Source organism: Dromaius novaehollandiae, chromosome 11 (genome assembly GCF_036370855.1).
Source record: "Dromaius novaehollandiae isolate bDroNov1 chromosome 11, bDroNov1.hap1, whole genome shotgun sequence".
In the NCBI taxonomy this organism is placed as follows: Eukaryota; Metazoa; Chordata; class Aves; order Casuariiformes; family Dromaiidae; genus Dromaius; species Dromaius novaehollandiae.
The window spans coordinates 10,798,587-10,822,751 of NC_088108.1; the positions used below are offsets into that span (position 1 = coordinate 10,798,587).

The 24,165-nt window shown below is 42.8% G+C and overlaps 1 protein-coding gene and 1 long non-coding RNA gene across 2 annotated transcripts; both read right to left on the reverse strand.

The window, feature by feature from the left end:
- Nucleotides 1-1,670: 1,670 nt before the first annotated feature.
- VMA21 (vacuolar ATPase assembly factor VMA21) lies at nucleotides 1,671-7,215 on the reverse strand. Its single transcript, XM_026123129.2, has 3 exons — nucleotides 7,103-7,215; nucleotides 5,411-5,520; nucleotides 1,671-3,987 (listed from the first exon to the last, which is right to left on the reverse strand). Exons 1-3 carry the CDS (start codon nucleotides 7,153-7,155, stop codon nucleotides 3,845-3,847), a joined length of 306 nt encoding a protein of 101 aa, XP_025978914.1. The 5' UTR covers nucleotides 7,156-7,215; the 3' UTR covers nucleotides 1,671-3,844.
- A 7,690-nt stretch (nucleotides 7,216-14,905) lies between these two features.
- Nucleotides 14,906-17,490, reverse strand: LOC112997234 (uncharacterized). The gene is made up of 3 exons (XR_003262649.2): nucleotides 17,426-17,490; nucleotides 16,941-17,020; nucleotides 14,906-15,671 (listed from the first exon to the last, which is right to left on the reverse strand). It is a non-coding gene; the product is annotated as an uncharacterized LOC112997234 (long non-coding RNA).
- Nucleotides 17,491-24,165: the final 6,675 nt, after the last annotated feature.

Consider the following 24,165-nt stretch of genomic DNA (forward strand, 5'->3'; position numbering starts at 1 on the left):
CCTGCCATCTAGTTTGTTATTCGGCTAGTGCAGCATGACAAAAATCAAACTTTATACCAACTTCACAGTACCAAACAATCATCATTGTGAAGATTACACAGGAGTTTAATTTTCCTAATTTTTTAAGAAAACTGAAAATATTAAAAAAATGTATGTGATAGTTATTTCTAGGCCACCTCTTGCCTAGCAATAAATGGTGGGTAGTATTTTATTTTGTTTTAAATATGTTTTAAAGACTATTTAAAGTTTGCATGCATTAACTGCTAGGTCTGACGACAATCATGTTGTTAACTGGAATTGTTTAACACCACTATTTTCTCTGGAGACTTTCAACTCTGCGTTAGCAGTTAATAGATTAATCAGGTCAGGCATCCTTAAACACAAACCAAAGCTGCTCACCTACACACTTTCACAGGCTGGGTACCTAATACAGGTTTTTTGCAAGCATTTAAAAGCCAGACAGAGAGCTCATAAGTAGTACAGAATAAAATTAAAGTAATTTTGAAAAGTTACTGATTTTCCAGTTCTTAATGCCCCCAATTGCCTTTACTATTTTTAAACTTAGGAAACATTCCAGGGATTTCCCACAACAATCTCAGTCTCAAAATAGTCACTCACTGCTAGATACAATACTTTGACAATTTCGCAGTTTAGCTAAAACAATCTATACAAACAGATGATGGTCTATTTCTAAATGACAGATGATTTTCAAGTATTGAACAGCTTGTGCAGGCAAAGTTTTCCCCACATTTTTCTTGTTAATAACAATTGTCCCAGGTCCATTCATAGTAACAAAATGAACACACACTTGCAGTACCACTTTAAAGTATATCATTATAAAATTTACATTACTATTTTATACAAAAATCAAAGTAACCAGAATATTGATCATTCCATAATTCTATACAGTATTATATGAACTCTAAAACAATCACAGTGGCCATTACACAATAAAAAAAAAGTGTCTGAGAATTAGCTTTGACATGAACAGGGATATCAGACACATGAAAGTAAACACTCAACCTAAAGAGACTGCAATAAAGCTCTAGAAGTATAATTAATTTTAGTATTGACAAGGCACAACAGGAATCCCAGTAGAGTATCTAATTCCATGTACGCTCTACATCATACAGCGGCAGTTTCTGTTCTTTGAGCTCTCTAGTAACGGTGTAATTCCATTGCTTGACTGTTTTAATTGCATCACTTACCTGAGCGATTGTTCCAGCTTCCAAGAATAGACAACACACACCTTCGTGGCTGCCCAGAGACTCATGAGTCACCTTATTTTCTCAGGAAGAACACTGGGGACCAAAGCATTACCTTGAAAGAAAAGATCTTCCTATGGATTGATTAACACTCAGCTCTTGTTACTCCCAATTGATGAGGCATTATAGTGATCAAACATTTCAGATGTTTGTAATTAAACAATTATAACGAGCAATTATTTCCATATCATTCCTAGGAAATGCAATTTTAGTGCATAGGGATTCTGGTATGTGAAACAAATAACATAGATATAGCACAATACCCAGCTACTGAAGCACAAAAGCAGTTTTCCCATTTATATTCCATTATAAATGTAGTAAAAATGCTAGAAAACCATGTTAAAGCTGATCTATTTGTTATAAGCTGTGCCACACATGAGCAGTATTAAAGACATAATTCAAAAATTGTTCAGCACAAGTATTTGTTTACTGGATCTCAGCAGTAGAACTTGTATTGTAGGATAATCCTTTATTAAAAGGCAGTATTTATTATATAATGTACAGTTCATATACTGGAAAACAGAAAAATCTCAATATGACATTATACAAGCTAAATTTGAATTTCGAGTTACTACAAGACCATTCTCCAGTACGCCAGCAGCAACCTAACAACTTCTGGATGAGAAAAGTTAATGTTTCAGAAAGAAAGAGTAAAGATTGCTTTGTATTAGTGCAAAGCTGCAAAGTGGCAATAAGCTTCACTGCTAATGCTTCAGCTGCATTCTAGCGCACCCGGTGGGTGTTTGTGCACACCCCGGATAGGGTGGAAGTGAGCAGAAGGAGCCCTGGGAACACGTTCCTGTAGCTACTGTGAAGGTTAGCTGAATTTTGTCATATTTATGGATAAGTTTTACAAAGGACAAACATAGTACCAAAAACATTCCAAGTCCTATACTAAACAAAAAGCTTGTAGAAAATGCTTAACTAATGTAACAACCTGGAAAACTCAAAAGAACAGAAAGGCTTAAAGGAAAATAGCTTAAAAGCAGTCATCAGCATTAGGGAAATTCTATGCATTGCGAAAACCTTGGGGAAAAAATATTTTCTCTACAGATTAACAAGTTTGCTAACAGCAATGCAACAGTCAAATGAATTTCAGGTTATTATCCTGGGAGATTAAAAAAAATCTCACCATGGTTTTACTACGGAAAGCCCCCATACACAACCAAAACAAACAAACAAACAAGCAAAGTGATCAACATGTTGTATCATTCCACAGCATACAGCTTGCTTTTCTTCATAAATATTATTAAGTTTTCCATAATGTGATAACTCTTGTGTTCTGCTTCGTAAAGGACATTTGCAGACAGCTACATCTTGTCTTCTCCCTCCCAATTATCTAAAAGTAAGAACTTGCATAGAAGTTCAGGAGCAACTACAATTTTAAATATTCATAAAAAAAAAAAAAAAGCTATACCATCTCCTTTCCATCATCAAGATTAACTGTAAAAGAGCAGAAAGATGAGCAAGACAGTAGTATGGCAACCCATCCCAAATGTTGGAAAAGGAAATTAAAGGTTGAATTTTATGCCATAATCAAAAACTACATTTGAAAATGAAAAAACAAAGTTGACATTTCACATTAAAAAGACACCACCTGAGTTTCTAACCAGTTCTATTTTTGCAATGACTTTTAAAACTGGAAATACATTTTTTTTAGAAGACTAATTCCGTCTCATAGGAGACAAAAGTCATCTAGTGTTTTTGACTCAAACAAGCATACTACTACAAATGCACTATAGGGTCACTACACACATCTACCATGCATTACTGTTTAAACAACCTATCCATCTTACATGATTCTCTGTAACTTGAGACTTTTCCCGCAAATGAATTACAGAAGTCAGAAAGCAACATTTTTTTTAGTTTTGATAGAAAAATACCAACAAACTTCAGCAGCTGTTCCTTAGCAAGTTTTTCAGACTTCCTCAACTTGTTTTGGCATTTTTCGGTTTCTATAGTTGAAAAGCCTCTGCACAACATACCACTGTAAAGAGCTGCCTGTTCAGCCACTGCCTTTATTCCACTTCCAACAACAAAAACAAAATTAGACTGTGTATGTATTAGCATATTGATTAGCACAAAACAATGCTCAGTTGGACTGTATGTTCTGAAAATGGGGAAGCTATCCACAGCAAAGAGAAATCATACCCTTCCCATTTGAGTTGGATAGTAAGTTATGTAGCTTTTGTTACTAGTAATTTAGTTACTAAAAAACATAATTTTTGCATCATGTCAATACTATTTCCAAAGACCACCAGAAAAACACTAATGGCAAAAATATCTACATGATTTTTTTTTTTCCCCCTCTGAAATATGCAATTATTTCATTCTAATTTCTGGTGAAGACCTCTTCAGCTCCACCTAGTAGAGGCTGACTAATGTACAACTTTCACCAGCATTAGAGAAAATACTGGCACACGTCTGAGATGAGCATAAGTCTTGTTCTAACCAAAATATATTTAAGGCATTAGCCTCATCTTTGTACACATGTATACTACATTGAAGAATGCTTTTAACTCAATTCACAAAAATTCTATTTACAGTCTGTAGGTTTTTGGAGGATGATGATTTTCATTTTAGTCCTGTTTGCCTTCCCGCCACTGTCGAGTACCTTCATTCCATGCCACATACACAAATAGAGCAAGTACCACATGAACAGTAACTACAGCAACTATGGCAGCATAAAAATAGCTGTCTCTGTTGGACATTCCTAAGGTACCTGAGAAAATAAAACAAAGAATAAAGAATATTAGTTATTAGGAACTCTGAAATATCACATCACAATCATTTCAGACCAAAGTTGTAGTTACTATTGTATCAAAAGACTAAGCTGAGAAAGATGCATAGGAAAGAATTCACAGTGATAATTACACACCTTGGAACTATTTCTAGAATAAAGCAACACTGCAGGTATTCAACATTTAAATACCCTGTTTGTGAAGTTAACAGTTTCCAGTTCTAAATATTCATTTTTTCTTCTATTACCTTTTGGAACCAAATAAACCTCAACATTCTCTTTTCATAACTATGATTCTCTTCATAAGGTAGAAAAACAGAGGGGGAAAATGATTATGCAGTGTGCTTGCCATTATAAAGGATACAATGGTAGAACTACAATTAAACTTAGAGACCCCCTAACTTGCATGCTTAGACCATAACACCATGATTCTTCATCAGTTACTAAAATATTGAGACTTCAGACACCAGAAGCATTTCAAAGTATCACTTATTTTCATTCATTAGTTCCAAAAAACTCCAAAAAAACCTAAACCAATCCTATCATTGCTGGCAGTTCTTGTTAACTGACAAAGCAAAGTTAAGGCTTAGCTTGCCAAATTATGCTATGCCTCAGGTAAAAGAGCCAAAACATTAGAAAGTATCTTGAAAGTTATTTAGCAAGTTTTCAGCTTCAAACTTCAGAACTACATATAGCAGCACACACCAATGGAGAATCATCTTGAAAGACCTTTGAACTTAGTTATAGACTCATGAACTGCTTTTAGCTGCTTGCTTTCTCCCTCTCCCCTCGCTCTTCCTGAAAGAGATGCTTTTTTTCTGCTGTATTAGGAAGTTATTAATGCCTTGCAGAATCAAGGCTAAAATCTGGTTGTTAGCAGTTTAACAGAACCACTCCATATGAGCAGTTTAAAACAAAACGGAAAAAACAAAAGTAATTTTTGAGGAAAACTCTACAAGCAACCACATTCAATGTCTGTAACCAGGCTTATGGCTTAATGTTTTAAAAAAGAAAAAAAATAAACTGGATATATAAAACTGTTCCATCCTGAATACAGGATTAGTTCAAAACGCCTGCAGGAAATACACTCTAATGATTCTGATAAAGGTCTGCTGAAGGGAGGGTGTTACATACTCTGTAGGTAACACGAATGCTGCTTCTGTATACAATACAAATCATTCTATAACACACAACAGTGAATATTAGATAGCACACCACAATGCAGGGAAAGATGTATTGACTATTTATATCACTTTCCAGTTCCAATTACACATTACAGTGCCTTTAGCCTGCAAGAGGAAACAGATTCAAAACAGGAACAAACAAGGAGAAGGACAAAGACACTATTAGAGGCTGCTTTTCCTCTTTTTTAAATAGTATTGCTAATCAGCAGAAACGGAATTACCTTCAAATATATAAGCCTTTGATGAAAAATACAGCCCAATAGGCAATGTGATCATTAAAGCTGTGAAGAACAGAAGTGTTCTTAAAGTTGATGTTAATGAACCCTCATTTCTGAAATAAACAAGAAAAGTTATACATAGAAAGAAGCCACAACATATATCCCTGACATCGGACATCAGCTTGTCCTGATCAGGAAAAATAAGCCAAAATAAGACTTTAAGAATTGGGTGCATTTGTCACTTGGAAGCGATGAAGACTTCAAGTATGCATTTGCTAGGTGGAACTGAAAATGACAATATTCAAAATGATACAACAATTCTGCTAGTTACAGTTCCCTGACAAGATTAATAATGGCATTTAGATTTTTCTCTCCGTTATTTGTCAGTAATATAAAACCCATGTTTTTAATGATGTTTATCAGTATGTTATTACATACCTATTAAATATCTAATATTAGAGACACGTGCAAATCACAGTGTATTGCATCAAATATTTCCAAGTTCCCTATTTTTCTTTCTGGAAAAAGAACTGCAAGTCTAGGAAAATGACAAACACCACAGGCTAGAATAGAGAGAAAAGTACTCAGAACAACTTAACAGTTTAACTGCTGGAAATGGAGTTCCTTTTTATTGCGTATTGTCCCTCTATTCAAAATAATTTTTCAGTTTCCACAGAGAAAGTTGGAATAACTGCAGCAATTGTTAGAATATGGGGCCAATACATAAAAACTTTAGTAGATTTTTTTCCCCTTCATAGGTGAAAACCTAAAAGATGTTGAACCAGACAGCCACACTGAAAGATTATGTACTTGGTAAGGTACTCCCTGGACTTCACCCACTAGAACAGATTTTATTTCTGCACAACACCACATACAGCTTCCATTTGTGTGCTTCTACCAAGTTTTATTCACTCTGCTTGGCTGCCTTCATTATTTTATGCTAAGGTAAACACATAAGCCAAGCAATGCCCTTCTGACTTTCAAAGATTACCAGAGTCAGTGACCTGTGTCCTTAAGACTTTGAAACACAAATATCCTCCAAAAGCAATCCAAGTCAGGATGCAGAATTCTTAAAACCCACAGGCACTTGCACAGTGCTTTTTGCATAAGCAGCCTCAGAATGTTGTAACCATACATATGTGTGCCACAGCACACTGCTCGAAATCACATTTCATCCTTCATGTTTCTTTGGAAAGGTAAGTGGAAATTTAAACAAAAACTGATTCTCATCCCCTGAGAGTTACTAAAAGACGCTGACGTGCATTTGCGCATAGCTTTTACACTAAAGCCAACAGCACTTTTTGCTAATCAGGCTACATTATGTTCTCGCGCGTTTAAGTAGCACAGCAGGTAGCTTAAAAGAGACGTTCAGAACCTTTTCCTTTACTATGATTTGCTTCAAGCTCTGGCCGGGGGAGGGGGGGCGGGCGGCGGCGGCCCGGCCAGGCGCTGGGCAGCCCCACCCGCACAGGTAGGACAAGAACGAGACGTCTTCCGGCCAGCTACCGAGGTGACCCCGCGCCCCCCGGCTCCCGCCGCGGCCCAGGCACGCACCGCCTTGGCGCGCCGCGGGGCCCTGCGCCGCGGAACCGCACAGCGCGGGCTGCGGCCGGCGGGCAGCCTGCCCGCGCCGCTGCCCGCGCCGCGCCGCGCCGCGCCGCTCCCCCAGGCCCCTCGGTCCCCCCCGGCCCCCACCTGAGGTCGAGCGTGGGGGCCGCGTTCAGCGCCGCCTTGTCGTATCGCTCCATTGCCGCCGCGACGCTCTCCCGACGCTTCCGGTCAGCTGACTGCCCGCCCGCTCGTCATGTGACCCCGAGGGGGGGCGGTCCCGGCGTGCGCCGCGGCGCCTCCGCGGTCTCCATGGCGACGGCGGCGGCGCTGCTGCGGCCTGGCCCCGTTGCCGCGGCCTGGCCCCGCGCGGGCCCCGCGGGCGCGGGGCGGCGGCGTCAGCGCGCGGCAGCGAAGCACCGCGAGCCTCAGCCAAGCTTGAATTTGCCAAGTTTACCCAAACTTTACAAAGTTTACCCACGTTTTACAAAGGGTTCCCAGAACGCGGCAGGGTGGTAGTGCAAAATAAAAACTGTCAGTGGTCGAGACACCAATAAACTCGCCAGTGCCAAATACCGCGAACAGACAAATGCAGCCCTGGGCACGGCTGGGGGGACCTGCCGAGCGCCTGTGCCGGCCCGTTGGGGCCGGAGGGCTGTGCAGCTGCGGGGCTCCTGCTCTCCTGCAGCAAGGGTGTTGTTGCCTCCCCGCCCAAGAAATATGAATTTGCACCTCATGTGCTGATCGCTTTAACTGAAACGCCTTCTCCAGGCACAGGTGGAATTTCTGGGCAAAATCAGCGATAGCGCAGCGCCCACAGTAACAAGTAGGGGCTTTACTCTCAGAGATGGGGGTCTGGAGCTGACCGCCCTGCCCCACAGCCCACCAGAGCGCTGGGCGTTTCAGGGGCGAGGCGCTGCCCGGGCTGGTGATTCACGCTCCCGTTGAAGCTACTGCTGTCCTTGCCCACGGACGGGCTTGAATCACTTCCCCGCAGCCGACCGGAGTGTCACAGCCCGGCGGGGCTCGCGGAGGGACCGGTTACTGGTGGCCGGCTCTAGCAGGAAGGCTGCAAGCCGCCAGACAAAAACAACTCCCATTTGTTTGTTAAGATCCATCACAGGTAGCCTAATGACCTAAGATATATGAATAACAAAACAAGGAAACATAGAAGTGGGATAGTCTCACATCATATAAACTTACCATAAAGATGTATTTCAAGTGTTCAAAGGTAGCAAATCCCTCAAGGCTTACCAGTGCAAATCATTCCTTTTTAATGCAAAAGTACTTCATATTTCATTACACTGATTCTTTCAGCCACTAGACTAGTAACAGTCATGCTGAATGATTTCCTGCATGTTTAATTGATTTTCTATCATGAGCACTTAAGGGAAACGCAAGACCCTATTACAAGATTTTTGTGACCGTGAAAAAATAGTTTTTTGTTCACATTTTTGTTTCAGTTATTCTAAAAGATCTGGAACTCAAAAAGTCTTGTCAGTTTGCTTCAGCTTTTATGCTTCAAGTATTCTGAAATTTCAGGCAGACCTCAGACCTGCCTTATCTTGTGGATTATAGAGCTAATATAAATTTGCCCTTAAGCAGAAACTGTGCCACCACACAACTGCTAATTTGGCTGAGATCGAAGGTCCATTTATCCTAAAACATTGTCCTCAGCAATGATCACCAGTGGATGCTTGAAGAATATAAGAAATTGGGCATGTAAAGAGCAATTCCTTCCCTGGGATGTTGTCCCAGCCGCCAGCAATGTGCGCACAGACAGTACTGCCTACTGGTGAAGGGATTCCTGTTTGTCCCAGCGAATGGCAAATGCAATGAAAATGCGTGTTTGGTCTGGTTGCTCTGGCCACACATCTCCAGTGCTTGGAGCTTTTTTGCTGTCTCCCCTGCTTCATTCATGCTGCAGCTGGTCTCTGTGACTTGCCTGGCAGTCTGCCTGTAAAAGATTAACAGTAACGTGTTAATGCATCCTCTTGTTTAACTGCTGAATTCAGTCCATTTGGGCCCTTTTGGAGTAAGGAGATAATTTTGAACTTCAGATTGAGAATGTATCGTGTGAGAATGGAGCACTCTGCAATGTTGTGGGGGGCTGAGCTGCTGCTTTTCCAGGGGTCTTCATTTCGGAAAAGGTGCAGAGCCGGTGTGAAGGTACCTGCTGAAGCAATACCATCTAGTGGCAGCTGGAGAAAAGGAATCCCCACAACAGGAGCACTGCTGGAAAGGTGAGCACTGAAAATAGAATATTCAAAAACAAAACCACCAGCTCGTGAATACATATATATATATATTTTTTTTTTTTTCCTCAAGGGCATATATGAGGTTATACACACACACACACACACATATTTATAGTCAAGGTTTCTTTCCATAGTAATGTATCAAAAAAGGAAGCTATAAAACAGAAGATCAGAAAAGGAGCTGGAGCTGGGAAAGGACCATGGTTACAGGTGCCAAGAATATACTCAGATTGCAAGGCCTGATTTTGCAGAACTGCCAAGTGACCCCAATGGTCTGACTTTCAAAATGAGATTTCCCAGCAACAAACAAGCAGTGCTTTGCATCATCAGCCTTGAAACTGTTAACCACTAGCTTAGAATTAGAATTTGTAAATGTTTTTACGTGGTTAGGGCTGAGCCCCAGAGGAGATGGTATAGCTGAGAGAGCAGCTATGAGATGGGGCCTTTATTTCAAGTCATGGCTTGACACGGTCGGGGGGGAAGATGTATGTTTGTGACTGGATTCACAGTGCAGAGGAACAATTCCTGTGCAAGAGAGCTGGCATTTGTGGGGAGAGATAACATCTTTCCTTACACCAACTTACAGAGCTGAACAAACAAACAGACACTTTTAGGGGCTCTCAGTCTCTTTTGCTGAATAATAAGGACTTCGGTGCTGGAACATTGCCCATTTTTTCTGATGATGTCAGTTGATCTAGTAAGGATGTTACTTCTTCCTACCAAAGCCTTCCTCTTTCATTTTCTTTAAGGGATCATGACTCCAGCAACACTACAAATACTCTTATCTATTTGATGAACCTCTACTCTCGAGGAAGAAAGACATTTCAGAAAAAGTAGTCCAAGAGCCCAACTTATCAGAACAAAGTTCACAGCACATTGCACAGTTCCCCATGAGCACTTGTGGAAGCAGGATCAGAGTAATGTTAATGCTTTGGATTAGTAAAAAAATCATGTATGTAGGCTTTGCAGGGGTATATAGCCCTGTACAATCCTGTTGCCATTATTGCAGGTCCCAGAATGAGTTAGAGCAAAGAGCTAAGACACCCCTACTAGCTAATGGAGCTTAGAAGTCTCCCCATCTAATTGCTGTTGGGGACCAAAAAAGGATGATGCTGTGTAAGACAGCAGAGAATCTCTAAGGCAGAAAGTGATGACGTGGTAACTATGATCTGTGGCCAGAATGTGTGCACATGAGTTGCCAACGATCATGGTGTGCCTTCCTGCCTACATGCCAGCAATCACGGTGTGCCTTCCTGCCCGCCTGCCAGGGATCAGGATGTGCCTTCCTGCCTATCACAAGATGCCGTAACGCAAAAGGAGACACGCAGAAGGAAGAGGGGCTGGGCTTGGTTGCTATATAACCAGCCATTGTTGTCTCAATAAACGAGATCTCTTGCACCATCCTATCTGAGGGCCGTGTCGTCATATGCCACAAATTGCTACCTCCCACTATTACTGCTGTCATTTTGCAAAGAAACCATAGGGCTACTAATGGAGGTGGCTGCCTTTCACATGCATTACGAAATATCCAAGGTGTCCACATGGGAAGAGTGGGAAAGGCTTCATTCCCACAGCAGCTATAAATCAACCCATACTTACCAATTTACAAGTTAAACTCTAGGTATTGAAATTGAGTGAAAAAGGGATAAATCCCCTTTTTCTGTAATCAGAATCTTACATGATATGTACATTCCCCAGGAATTAAACCTGTACGTAACATTTCATACCTCTGCCCAGACAGTGCTGATCACACACTTAATGCTGTGGATTGGTCTTGCAGGTTTGAGGGGGGCTTATATAATAGATATAATTATATAATTATAAAATAATTATATAATAAAACAGAGGCTTATAGACTGTATTTTACCTCACAGCATAAGTGCATCCAGAGTACACCTCTGGGCAGTTATGGTGGCCAGCTGAAAATTTGTTCGTTGACTGTAACTTGATCATGTGTGCGAAAAAAATTTCACATCTGTGTAATTTCACACTAGATCATTAGATAAAAATTCACAGTATTGTTTAGCTGAGACAGACCACAAACCACTCTCCACCCTTGCCAAAAGAGCTCTGTCACAAAGAGGAGATTATTTTTCTGGTTAATGCATCTAATTTCCAAGGAAAAAAAAAAAAAAAAAAAACCTCTTCAGCAAAGGCATTACAATTGGGCTGCCCTAAGTGACCAGGAAAAGCAGCAAAAATTGGAGATGTTTCTGCCTGAACACAGAGGCACTAAACGAAGAGGCCAGCCATCTGAAGTTACCTGGAGTCTCGTGTGTTTACCCTGTTATGTGTTTATCTATGCTGTCTGAATCTCTTAGGGATTTACCTGCCCCTATACTAGAAAACCAGCCAGGCCTGAGGCACAGGCATGAAGTCTTTCTGCAATCATCCATGTTTTATTTATTTGTCGGCTTGCCCACCCCCGGAGGAGATTTGGCCTGTGCCAGCTGGTGCTCTTGCAGGCAATGAGCAGGCACAGTCTGGGCAGTGCTGCTCCGGGACTGCTCCCACCAGGCAATATGGACAGAGCCACATCTTCTTGCAGTGTTCACGAGCGCTGCTGGAAGCAAGACGTTGGCTTGAACAAATACAACTGGGCAGCACCTTGTATCAGCTAAGCAGGTTTCTAGACTGGCCTATCCATTTCTAGCCAGGGAAGAAGGATGTGACCAGGGCTGGTGTGCCTACGGGCAGAGGGGCGAAGGGGGGGGGGGGGGGAACCATTCATCTGAGTAGCAGTGGATTGCATGACAAACGTTAAACATGGTCCTCCACTGCACTACAGCACGTAGTGTTATGGTGTTACTGAATTACTATAGCCCTAAGAGAGAGCGCGCTGAATGGGGGTAACCATCACTCGCTTCTCTCCCAAGTGGAAGGAGGTCAGCTGGCTACACTGGCAGCGGGTACTTCTGGCCAGGATGTAAGAACCACTGCATCTCCAGGGTGGGGAACAGGGATGCAGTCCTTTCCCCCTCAGTACCCACATATATCTTCATCAGTAGTGTCTATTTGACATTGCTCTTACCAAATTGAAAAACTTGGATTAAAAGATACAAACAAACTGGAAAAAGCAGCTGTTTCCTGGACAGTTCTAGGGACACATTTTATAGAGTATAGAATGTGGGTGGGTTTTATGGCTTGAGCAATGTCTGCACATAAAAAAGATGTTATTTTATAGAATGGGAACTGTAAGATTTTATGCCTATTAACGCTGCCCATAGAGCAGTGCTCTGGGATGACGGCCTTTTTGCTTCAAAGGATATCCTCAGCAGCAGCATTACAGTCATGTCTTGTTTACAGGGGAGCACAGAAGAAGTAGGAAGAGTCCATATCCCCAGTAAGCTCTTCAGGAGCACCTGGTATGAACTATTCTCCTTTGGCTTTGAGATTAATATTATTAGTGGAGAATAAAAAGAAAAGCCCTTCATTGTAGCCATACCCTCATGGCTTTCCTTCTGTTGTTGAAGGCTTTTCTGCTGGCATGTAGTCAGGTCAGCCAAGTCCTTATGTTACAGCCTTCTTACCCTAGCATGCGGAGTCAGACGACAACAGCAGGAGGCCATTTGTGTTCTGTCCCCCACGTTCCCCCCACCAACAGGTAGAGAGTCACAGCTCCCCAGCCGCTCCAGGCCTGGGCCGAGGGATCTAGTCCTATTACACTGCCCACATATTATCCTCAAAAAAAATTCAACATACCTGAAAAGCTTGATGATTATAGACGTGACATGACTTCCTGCTGTATGTCTCTAGAACAAGATTTCAGTCTTTGGTGGTAATGAGTGCTCCCTGCTTTAGTTAACTTCCAAGGAGACTAGCGTTACTGACCCTCTCAGATGGGGAGAGACTTATTGCATTGCTTTACCAAATTTTGCACAATAACAGCAGGGTGTTTTGTAGTTCCCACTGGTGAATCAAAAATTACATCTCAATGCTGTGATTGGTCCATCAGAAATGGTTGATGGTGCGAGTGAAAATATAATCATTACCATTATTCATACACATGAACATACCTTCAAACATGGTAGTAACTGTAGTAACATATACTCCACCACTATTATAAGCCAATTTATAGCAGGCCGATGATGGGCTTTCCAGCTTTGCTATCTGTCATTTTAGAGCTCTTACAATTATTGCACATTAGCTGTAAACTCTTCCCCTCTGCAGATCTATGAACCTCACTCTCAAAGGCTACTGTTCTTGGCAGACCGGTAATAATACAATTATGTCTGCTACTACTAATGTTAAGTCCTTAAAAGGACAATACAGGGGTAAAAGTACTTCCAAAGACCATTCCGAGTCAGAATGCCAATTCTCATTTCTGAATATAATCCATTTTATGAAATATAGCCCTCATTTTGGTCAGGAAAATCTCTCAATAAAGTTCCAAACTCCTTCAAAATGATTTAGAAATCACAGATTTCTGGCTCCAACCAGGTCCTGGCATACCTCTTGCCACCTGTTTATGAGCAGAGCTAGGGAGATCTTTGTCCAGGTACTGTGAGCAACTGGCGATATTGCTCCCGAGACTAGAGACCTTTGTGGAAGTCTTCGTGGAGGAGCTGAACCCCAACAGAATTCAGCTAAAGTACTTCTAGGACTCCTGTTCCCACATCTGAGTGCACAGGGTCATACCCTGTGTGTGTGAAGTATGGCAATGAGCAAGTAGGAATGGAGAAGCTAAAGAATTTGTCCAAATCATAAAAAGTGGGCCAGGTAATGGCAGAGGAGGAATGGGAACTTGCATTTCTCAAATCACAGTTGTGTGCACCAAATAGATCTTTCTCCTTTAATAAGAGGGAATCTTCTTGAGTTTTTTTCACTTAAAACTACTGTTTTGATGATTGATATGTCAAAATAAAGCAGCTGGAAGAAATGCACATATTTAGTTATTGTTTGTCCCTGCTTTTTGTTACTGCTGTGGAAGATCATTGTGAAAAGGTGAGATAAAGTTAGGGGCTTTGCATGTTTGTGTGAAGGTGCAAACCTTAGAAGATGGAAAGAAAAGCTGCTGTGGAAAAGGTCATCAGCATATTTGAACCAGAGCTCAATCAAATGAAAATACCAGAGGAGATCTATAAGCCAGCTATGTCCAAGCTGTATCGATAGCCAAACTGAGAAATAAAGATAAAACAGGCAATATGTTCTGTCAGTCTGACCGGGTAAATAAACACTGTCCATAAAAGCACGCTATGTGGATTGCCACATACAAGACAGAATTTGTACTGGCTCCCATGCTCCAGAAAAAAATGCCAGAAATGCAGATATCAGCTTCTCCTAGACACCTCAGAATTTCATTTCTCCATTTCCTAAAATAGCTGGCTTTATGGTGGAAGTACCACCCTCCCCAAAGGAAGGGAAATAGCACCTTCAAATGAGCTGTAGCTGTGCAGTTGTTGCTCAGCATTCCCCTTGGTCCTGTGGTACAGATTGACTTCAGGTGAACCCCAAGATTCACAAGCTAAGAAGAAAGAGGTTGGTTTCTAAAGACAGGAAGATAGATACAAACATATACATACAAATGTACTTTAAACTAGAGATAAGAAAGACAGCAGTTGGGAGTAAATAATATCATTAATTGTCATGATATAATATTAACATGTGAATGCTTTATGCTGGAGGGTTTTAAAATCTGTCCCTTTTTTTGCTGAAGTAGTGCTACCACCAAAGGATTTCCAATGAGCTTCACAACACCACCTGCATGAAAGTTTCCCCCCTCCCTGCTCCCAAGAATTTCCATTTTATTTTCATTGCAACTTATATAGCAAAGTGAGCCCACTTCATCCTGTGTCCTGAAAAGCATTGCAGAGATCCAGCACCCTGCACCAAGGCAACCACAGAATTTATGAAATTTTATAAAATTAACCTTCTTTTTTCCCCCATCCTGTTACATGCCAAATGATTCATCAGTATGACAGTGATATTATTTGCATTTTCCAATAAAACAAATGGTGACATTTTTATAGCAATACAGGATGCCAGCAGTTTAGGATGTAAGCCAGACCTGCTCAACTTAATTAATAAAGTAGCTAAATTTTAACTGGGACTGTGGTTTCAATTCTGTCCTTTGCATGTGGCAGCTTAATCAGTTAATAAAAATCTTCAAGGTCAGCTACATTGACAGGAGTTGTTTGTTCTGATCCAGTTTACCCAAAAAATATTTGAATCCAGTCAGAGCCTCAGTTTGGCTTTCAGATGAATGAATGCGGCTCAAAGGAGGCCACAATAGCCTGTATTTAACTTGCTGAGTAACACAGTTCGTAGTTTCTCCACAAATAAGGACAGATCGTTGCAAGTCCAACTTCTCTTTCCTCCACCTTTCCTGCTAGGCGCAAGGAGGAGCAAGTCACCAGGCAGATGCTGCAGAGTGCATGAACGGCTTGTCATCGCTCGCTTCCCAGGGCTCTCAGGCTAAATGCTTTGTTTTGTCCAAAGCACAGACCGTCACCTTGTTCCTAGGAAAAGGCAAACATAGCAGGTCTCATTCAGCAGTAGCAACTGTATGACTGTAGCCAAATATCTATGGGAAGGTTTGACGCTACACTTTCAATGATTTATAATGTTCCCTAATGGCAAATTTATGACTACATGGCATGGAACACCAAATATACATCAGTTAGGTTGTTAACTGCAGGAAGGATCTGGAGTATGAAAATCTGGAAGATGAAAGGTATTTTGAGGCAGGATTCAAAAAGGTCAGTGAAGGCTTTGGAGAGAGTGTTTGCAGAACTAGCTGTAGATGCTTTTGTAGACCACATGCCTGCCACCTGAACCTGCCAGCTCATTTCAGATCTCTTCCCACATTGCGGGTTGCCAGCTCCCCTCAGCAGTGCTTCGAGGAGCCTTACTGGAGTGCCTCACACCGTGGAGCCTGTGCTGTTCAACCTGGAGGAGGCTATGAGAGCCCAGCTGGAGCAGGCGAGCCAGAAAGATGGGAGAGAGTCACTGCCTTCCCTGGGCATTGGGTTCAAAAATGTTTTTCCAGGACACGTGGAAGACTGGCCTGCTGCTCCTCTGGGAGCTCCCAGAAAGTCAGTCACAGCCTTTAACTCTCATGTGGGAAAATGACTGATGCTCTCAGAGGAATTCAGCATTGAAACCTCACAGATCTTCTGATTTTCTTCAAAGACTAACAAAAAATGGACAAAAAGCTCTAAGCCAGCTACTACGGACTCCTCAATAGCCCGAAAGGATAGATGGGGGGATCCTCTGAGCAGCTCTCTAGCAGGCAGTGGAGGACTCTTGTCCGCAAACCCCTGGGCTGGATGGGGTACAGGGAGATGTGAAGGGGAAAAATACCTCACTTGTTGAGTAGTCCAGTATTTATCAACCTTTCCTTTCAGTATGGTGACTCCCTCCTTTCAGGTGAAGGCTCCTCATCATCTCTGGTCCTCTCAATATCAGCATAAAGACAAATGCAACACTGTCTCTGTGACTGGTCTGCGTGTAGGGACTTGTATGTTTTGAGAAGCTGACAGAGAACAGGAAGCCTTGAAGGACCTTGAGCTGTGGAAGTCTGGGCAAGATTTTCTTTGTTTTCCACTATTGTAACTTTTTCCACTACCTCAGGTTTCATGGCTCTGCCCTGTGACCTCCCTCCCCACACAGGCATGCACTCCCATAACCCATGAGAAACTGAGAAAACACCCCTTTTCCTCTGTCAAGTATTTCTCCAGGATGCCAAAAGAATACTACTCCATCTCCTCCCCCATCCATGACTTAACTGGCTTCATAAGTAGTAGAAGAAGCCACAGAGTAGTTATCCCCTTGGTGCTGTGTGAAATGTCTGTGCTCTAGAATTCCCCTGTGGTAAGAATTAGAGACAATAATTAAAGTTAGGAAATAAAAATATTAGAAAATATAAAATATAAAACGCTTCCAAGAAAAACCACCACACATCAGTTATGTTTTGAGGCTGCAAAGGATGCAGTGAATGGTACATGTCTGAGTACGCGGTGTACAGAACATGGAAATCTGAGCATTAGCTCAGCAGTAGCCCAAGACTAGATGATGGATGCTTCTGTTTCACTGATTGCTGTCAATGATACAGCAATAGCTTTCTAAATAAACAATATTCTCATTTCATTGACACCTCTTCCTTGCAGACACAGTTCTTTGCCTTGCTTGTTACTGTTTCTGCTGAGGTAAGCAGGGATTTCACCTTTGATGGGCATTTCATGAAATCTTGTGTTAAGGCATAGTAACTTACTCTTGCAGAGGAAGGAAGATCTCTTCTGGCCAATTTTCCTTTAGTTTAGAAGGTCCCATTCAAAGCTAATCTGATAAACAGAAGAATGGATACAAGTATGATGTAACTGTGGTTATCAGTAAACTCTGTTAAGGATTAGGGTGTTCCTTTCACTGCTATGAAAAAAATATGATCTTTCCCATGGGAGTATTAACTAGCAAACACGCTGTTGCATTTCAAGGGAAATGTTCCAGCCATCAGAAACACAAACACACCAGATGGTGGTCCAAGGGGAAAGTACTTATTGTCTTAAAACACCTAAAAGCAGTGGAGGGAAAGGTGGAGGGTCACGGGGGAGAAATGGGCGAGAGAAATAGCTGATATTACATTGACATGTGATGCCAAATCTACTGACTAATCACAAAACTGAAACCACTGTTAAACAACCCCGGGGACTGCGGCAGTCTTTAGATTTGTTATTCTTCACTAGAAAGATTGCATAGAGATGGTGAAATTTCTATTTCTGAAAGCTTTCAAGACTTGGCTAGATAAAGCCACATCTGACCTTATGTAGTGCTGAGTAGATTCCTGCTTTGAGCTGGAGGGCAGGCTAGGGACCTCCAGAGGTCCCTTCCAACAAGCATTTCTACAATTCTGTGATTGGCTCAACTCCCAGATTCGGCACTGAAGTTGAGACTTTTGAAACTCTCTGTGACTACAAATAAAAACCCATGTTTTATATATATAAAACCACAGTGTTTGTACAACATACAAAATTACAATGACTGATGGCTCAGTGAGAGACTGCCTAGCTGAGGTGAAGGTTAACTCTGAGCCTTAACTTTTTATGCTTGGAGTCTGACTGCTGTTGATTTTTTTCTGAATATGCATAAGATACAGCCAGCAGATATCCTGCCAGCTGCACCGGGACTGAAGCTGGTTTTCCACTTATTTGAAGGCAACTGATGCTTGATCTTTTGTCAGCCTCTGTAGCAAACCTGGAGCAGAGGGACTTGGCTTGCATTTTGACTTACCCAGCCCTTTCCCTACATTAAACATTCAGACCTTGTATGCTCTTAGTGTACAATAAAGTATGTTCTATAAAGGCACAGGCAAGATGCCACAGGAGACTTTTTTCTTCAGCCCACTATGTCCCAGAACCCAGCGTTGCTTTAGAGAATCATCTGTTCACCTCCACCAATGTGGCCTCCCGGGACATGAGGAACACCAAATTTCACAAGCATCTATAGAACAAGGTCCCCCTTGCAGGACCTCAGCCCAGGTATCCAGGAAAGTATTGCTGCAAACAGCCTGCCTGTTTTGGAGATGACAGGTGAGCACACTACCTATAGAGGATCCCTAGAGAGGATGCAAATTAGGTCCCTGCTCTAATTGCTCTTTAGAGGATTCCTTGCCTATTGCCTCTGTAGCATCTTCCCTATGTACCCAGCACCTCTCTTTGGAGCACCCTTCAGATAAGAAGTCCCAAATATGGTCTCCAACAAGGAGTGTCAATACACTCTTCACAGGAGAGGTCTTACTCATGACTTTAAAAGTACTTAGTTGTCCAAGTAATGCCACTGCCCTCATTAACCCTTTCCAAGTAATCCAATCAAGAAAGTGGTACCAGAGACTTCCTCTGCTACTTTTCAGCATCCTAGAACTTCACTTGAGGAAACTGCAGGTCAATACTGTGTGCAAGAGAAGAGGCTCTGAAAGACAGCAGAGCTTCATTTTGAAACTCAGAAACATGCGGTGGGTAGCTGGATGCTTTGCTTCCAGAGCTTGCCTGTGCCTGTCCTGCATCTCCCTTTAATCAATAACTCTGCTGAGGTAGCTGAGCAGGCAATAGGGATTGAAATGCTGTGAAAATGGTCTTGATTCTGCTTACCAGCTCCTGGATTTCCTAGCGCCTTGGGAGCAGGGGATGGGGGTGAGTTGCATCAGAATGATGCTTAACTCAAGTGATGGAGAGACCTTGGTGAAAAGAGGGGGTACTTCAAAGAGCCTGAGATGATCTGTTCAGATCTGGGCATCTTTTCCAACTTTCAACTGTGTAGAGAGCAAAACAAGCACAAAAATCTATGGCTGGCCAAAACACTGCCCCCCATTTGTGCTTCCCAGGCCTCATTAATTCTAGTGCCAGGGTTGCAATACGTTAAAGAAATAAATTCTTTAACTCCATCTGCCACCAACCAGGGCACTAGGCAGCCCTAGTCCCTGCACAGTCACATCCTGCTCCTACTGCCACAGCCTCCCCCTGTGAAAAGCTCAGCCAAAGGGCAGCGCCCAGACCCCACCACTTGCCTCTGAGAAGCTGTGGATCCCCAAAAGAGAACAGGGCAAATAGCTTTTCTCCTCCAGCTCTGCAGTAATCTGGTTTCTGAGCTCCTCTGGGCAGGCAAGTTCCTCTAGATGGTGCTGCTCAGCAGGGAATGAGCAGCCGCTGCTGGAAACCTGCTCATCTCCTTCCCTTCCCCTCTCAGCTGTGTCAGGAGAGGCTGGGAGCTGCAGGGCATGTGCTTGCCCTCTCCACAGCTTGGAGTTGCAACCAGCGCTTGCTGGTGCCATAGCAGGGCTAGGAAGCCCTTGTATTCAACTTCACTTTACAGCCCTGCAAAATCAAGTTCGGGGTGCTTAAAGGTCAGTTAATTCAGGCAGCCCTCAGGCAAGGAAGGATGGCTGGTTTTGTTCTTTTATTTAATTGCATTTCATTGACAGCAATTCTAAGGCCCCTTCGCGAAGCAAGCTCCAAACTTCCAAAAATGAATTTATTTCATGAGAAAGGGAAATATAGCTAGGTCCTGTGATAAAGAAGTTTATTTCTAAAGAAAAAAAAAAAGAGTTAGCTTAGTCGCAGAATATCTTATAATCCACAATCCACTTTTCATTTACAGAGTCTATAGTTTTATAGTCCATATCTGCTTTGCTCAGCAGTGATCTGTCAGATACCCAAACACAGTCACAAGTCACGCCAGTACTTGTGAAGACCTCGTTGTGGGAAGAACTGCAAGTGCTCAGCGCACGGGCTCTCCCCTGCGCTCGGGATCGCCGAGGCTTTGCACAGTCAGTTCTGCGGCAGGACACGCAGTGCCACCCCACATCATGCCCATGGGTGCTAGCGAAAGGCTGCATGTTGGCTTGGGAAGAGCAGGAGTTGTGTATGCGAATATCCGATGTAGACTTTAGTACAGGTAATTACCGTCTATCTGAATTATCCATGTGTTTTGCTTGGATACAAATACTCTTTAAAAAGGAAGTTAGTGTCATATTGTATAAATTTTAGATTGAGAGCTGGAGACTTTGTCCCGTTATGAAGAACTATTGACATGGCCAGAGTCCGGCCCAAAGGACATGAAAGCAGTGAAAGAACTGCCAGTGCCTTGGATGAATGTTGGCAGCTTACTACGAGCACACCACGAGGGAAACCCGTGCACTGCTTTAGCTGTGGGAAAGCAGCCAGCCTGAAGGTGACAATTTCCCAAGAAAGATCTCATCTCCCTAGAGACAAGGCCAGGTAGAAACATGCTGCTGCTTTGATACACAAAAAGATAATTACAGTTCCTGGAATTGCTCCAGGAAGAGAGCACTGTTAGTTTTCCCCTGTGAAGAAAACAAAACTCACAGGACTGCCTTTTTCTTACCAAATTACATTTAGAAACTCCCCCAAATATGCATTTCTTCACTCTGCATGTCAGATGAGGCTGAATCCACAGAAGAATGCGGAGCCCAAGATTTCTGGATCCAAAATGATGATCTCCAAAGTCTTTTACAGGTGCATCCCCAGGTGCACCTAACCACCTAAACTGCCAAACATCTCTGCCAGGACAAGATACAGCCACAAGCCCAGAAGCATTTCAGGCTTTACTGAGCTGAACCATTGGTACTTAGCTCACACACAAATCCCATCCAGATCCACAGATAAAGTGTTCCTCTGCTTTTCTCACCTACAGGATTTGATTTGGTTGGTATTTTCAGAGCACATAGAAGCTGGAGAAGCAACTATTCTCCCCACCCCATTTACCAAGTTTTGCTGGTTGGAATGGTCATCCCAGGTAGAGGAGGAATAGGTCCTGTTTCTGGAGTACCTGATGAAAGTTCAAATCCACACCTCCCTCTGCCCCTAAACAGCCACGAATAGGTGAGTCTGGGAGGACTACTCATTCATGTATGGAATAATTCAAATTAATTGGGACAGAGAGAGTGAGTCTCTGGGGATTAAAATAACCCAGGGGAGAGAAATTTGAATTTTAGTCTAGAGTGTAGGATCTAGTGCCTATGTAGTAAAAAATCCATATTCACTGATGTTCTAGCTTTCAAATTAATGACTTAATACCTGCAACTGAATGTCATGGGACCTTTTCCTTTCACTGCTTTACTGCATACTTTGTTACCCCCCAGAAAGGAGGGCAGCTTCAAGAGCTGAGAGTGGAAGCATTCTCCTGACTGGGATTTGAAGCCTTTGGGCAACGGAAAATGAGCACAGGATTTGGGGGCTCTGAGATTCGGCTCTAACCACTGAATCACTGGGCAAGGTGTCCCTACAAGGAGGGATGTGGTTTGTTTGTCTGGGAGAGAAGCTGTTTTGGAACAGATTCAGGAGGGCAAACCCTAGACTGAGGAAGGCTTTTCTGGCAGAAAGGTACCCACATGCCAGAAAGAGATGACATTTCCCTACTCAGTTCCTTTTATGTGAGGAAAGATTATTATTGCTGGTAAATGCTATGCTACTTTTCAATTTCTAGCATACCACATAACCACCAAACAAAACTCTAACTAGATGAAAACTTTTTTAAGGAACCAAGATTTATCTTCTAAGGATGAAGGCCTAAATATCACAGGGGATGCAGTGAGAGCCCTCCAAACATTTCCCAGGGAGTCTTGTCAGGCACCAGATGCACGTCAGCTCTTTTCCATAGCTACCTTTGGCGTAAAAGCAGAGCAAATAGTAGCAGTGTTCAAGGAGGACGCTGCACGGCTGGATGGCATCCAGCGGAAGCCACTCCAGAAACTACAAAAAGCAGGATGTTACTGCCTGATGGGTAAGTAGATCAGAGCAGTGAGATAAATGAACTGTTTTCTTTTTTTTTCCTCACTGTATGGTTATTGTGAAATTTTTCATAATCACAAGTAAACAAGGTGATATGGTGCCTCATTCAACACACCATGGTCTGAAAATACCTTGGCTTGCTCCTCTCTTCACACCCAAAGAAACATCATATTCTGCAACTGAGATTTAATTTTGCAGCCTCATATCCCAGTACAAGTCTGGGCTGGTTTTATGAATTCTGATTAGGTTGTGGCCTAATGTGGCAGTGTGATAGAGGCAGACTGAAGGGGAGGAGGCAGGATCTAATAGCACTGGCCCAAGCACTAGGCCAGTAATGAAGAAGGGTTGTTATTGCTCATTTGCATAGCATAAGAATGAGATCCAGACCCAGGCTTCATAAATCCTTCCTCATATGAAATAACAGTTATAGCCATTTCTATAAAAATGTCAAAACCTTTATGTGAAGTAAGTGCTCTTTCACAGCAGAAAATACAATGTAATAAAACAACTCATGTCACTACACGGACTTCTCTGAAGTGCCATGTTGTGGGGAGAGGAGTGCACTCGAGCAGCATGCTCATCCAGAGGCAGCAGGAGATGGCACAGTAACAACATGAGATAAAGTCACAGTGCAAGAACTAAACCAGAGGGCTGACAAGCAGGGTAAATAGAAGCAATGTCCTGGGTGCAGAGCTATTAACAAGGCACACCACTCCTACTGGGTCAATGATGTCTACTCCCAATTTTCACTTGAGGAACTCCAGGCCATGACCCTAGATTTCAAGATAACAGTGAACTCGGAGATAGGGCAACCCCCCAATTCCATGGGCTGTCGATGGCTGAGCAGCAAACACAGCATGGCAGGTTGGGTTGGGCACCAGGCACAACTTGAAGAGGACAGATTCAAGTTTGCAAAGACAACTTGGGCTACTGCACATGGAAAAAAAAAAAAATCACAGCAGCGGTAGTGAACATGGAGCTGGGAGCAACCTGTCTGCAAGGGGACATGAAGGTTTTGCAGGAGCCTTGACCTGCTGCTCCATGCAGGGTTTTCTGTGTGGCTTTGCCACCTTTGATACCTGAAGGGTGGTGAAAACTCATCTTTGATGCGGAGCCCTCTTTGGCTGGTATGTGGTGCTCTGGTCTTCCCAAGCAGATCTAGCCATGGCTTACTCAGGGCAGCTTGGCAGAGCCCAGCAGGGCTGGCTGCACCCTTCAGAGAGTCCCAGGGTTCCCAGGGTGGCCACAAGTGTGCCTGTGAAGGTCTGCCGCTTTCAGTTGTCTCTTTGAGCAGTCTGAGGAGCTGAATGCTCTCTGGGTCAGAAATAAAAATCAATTTCTCTTGAAGATAGATTTATTTTTCATACTTTATGATGTTCAGACTGAGGCATTGTCTTGACCTTTGAAGGGTCATCACACAGTTGCAGGGGTGTGTATGCTATAGGTAGGTATTTTTCAATAAATTAGCTTAGATGCCAGAAGTAGAATAATTGTGCAAGTTCAGTGCTCTGTCTGTGTTAAATTAGCCCCTGATAAGGTATGAACCACTGTGGAGCTCAGTGAGCAACCTGAGGAAACTCAGATTCTTCACACAGCACTGCACTGTGCAATGCTAATGTTTCTCTGATGAGACAGAAAGCAATTGATGCCCAGACCTCACCTGCCCCAGTGTGGGAACTAGCAGCATAAACTCTTTACAATGCCTACCACT

What these genes read in the sequence shown, in the direction of transcription:
- VMA21 (XM_026123129.2), bottom strand. Translation starts at nt 7,155, where the DNA reads ATGGAGCGATACGACAAGGCGGCGCTGAACGCGGCCCCCACGCTCGAC. An exon ending in GCCCCCACGCTCGACCTCAG is followed by an intron (nt 5,521 to 7,102) that starts GTGGGGGCCGGG and finishes TGTTTATTTCAG; the next exon opens with AAATGAGGGTTCATTAACAT. An exon ending in AAAGGCTTATATATTTGAAG is followed by an intron (nt 3,988 to 5,410) that starts GTAATTCCGTTT and finishes TTATTTTCTCAG; the next exon opens with GTACCTTAGGAATGTCCAAC.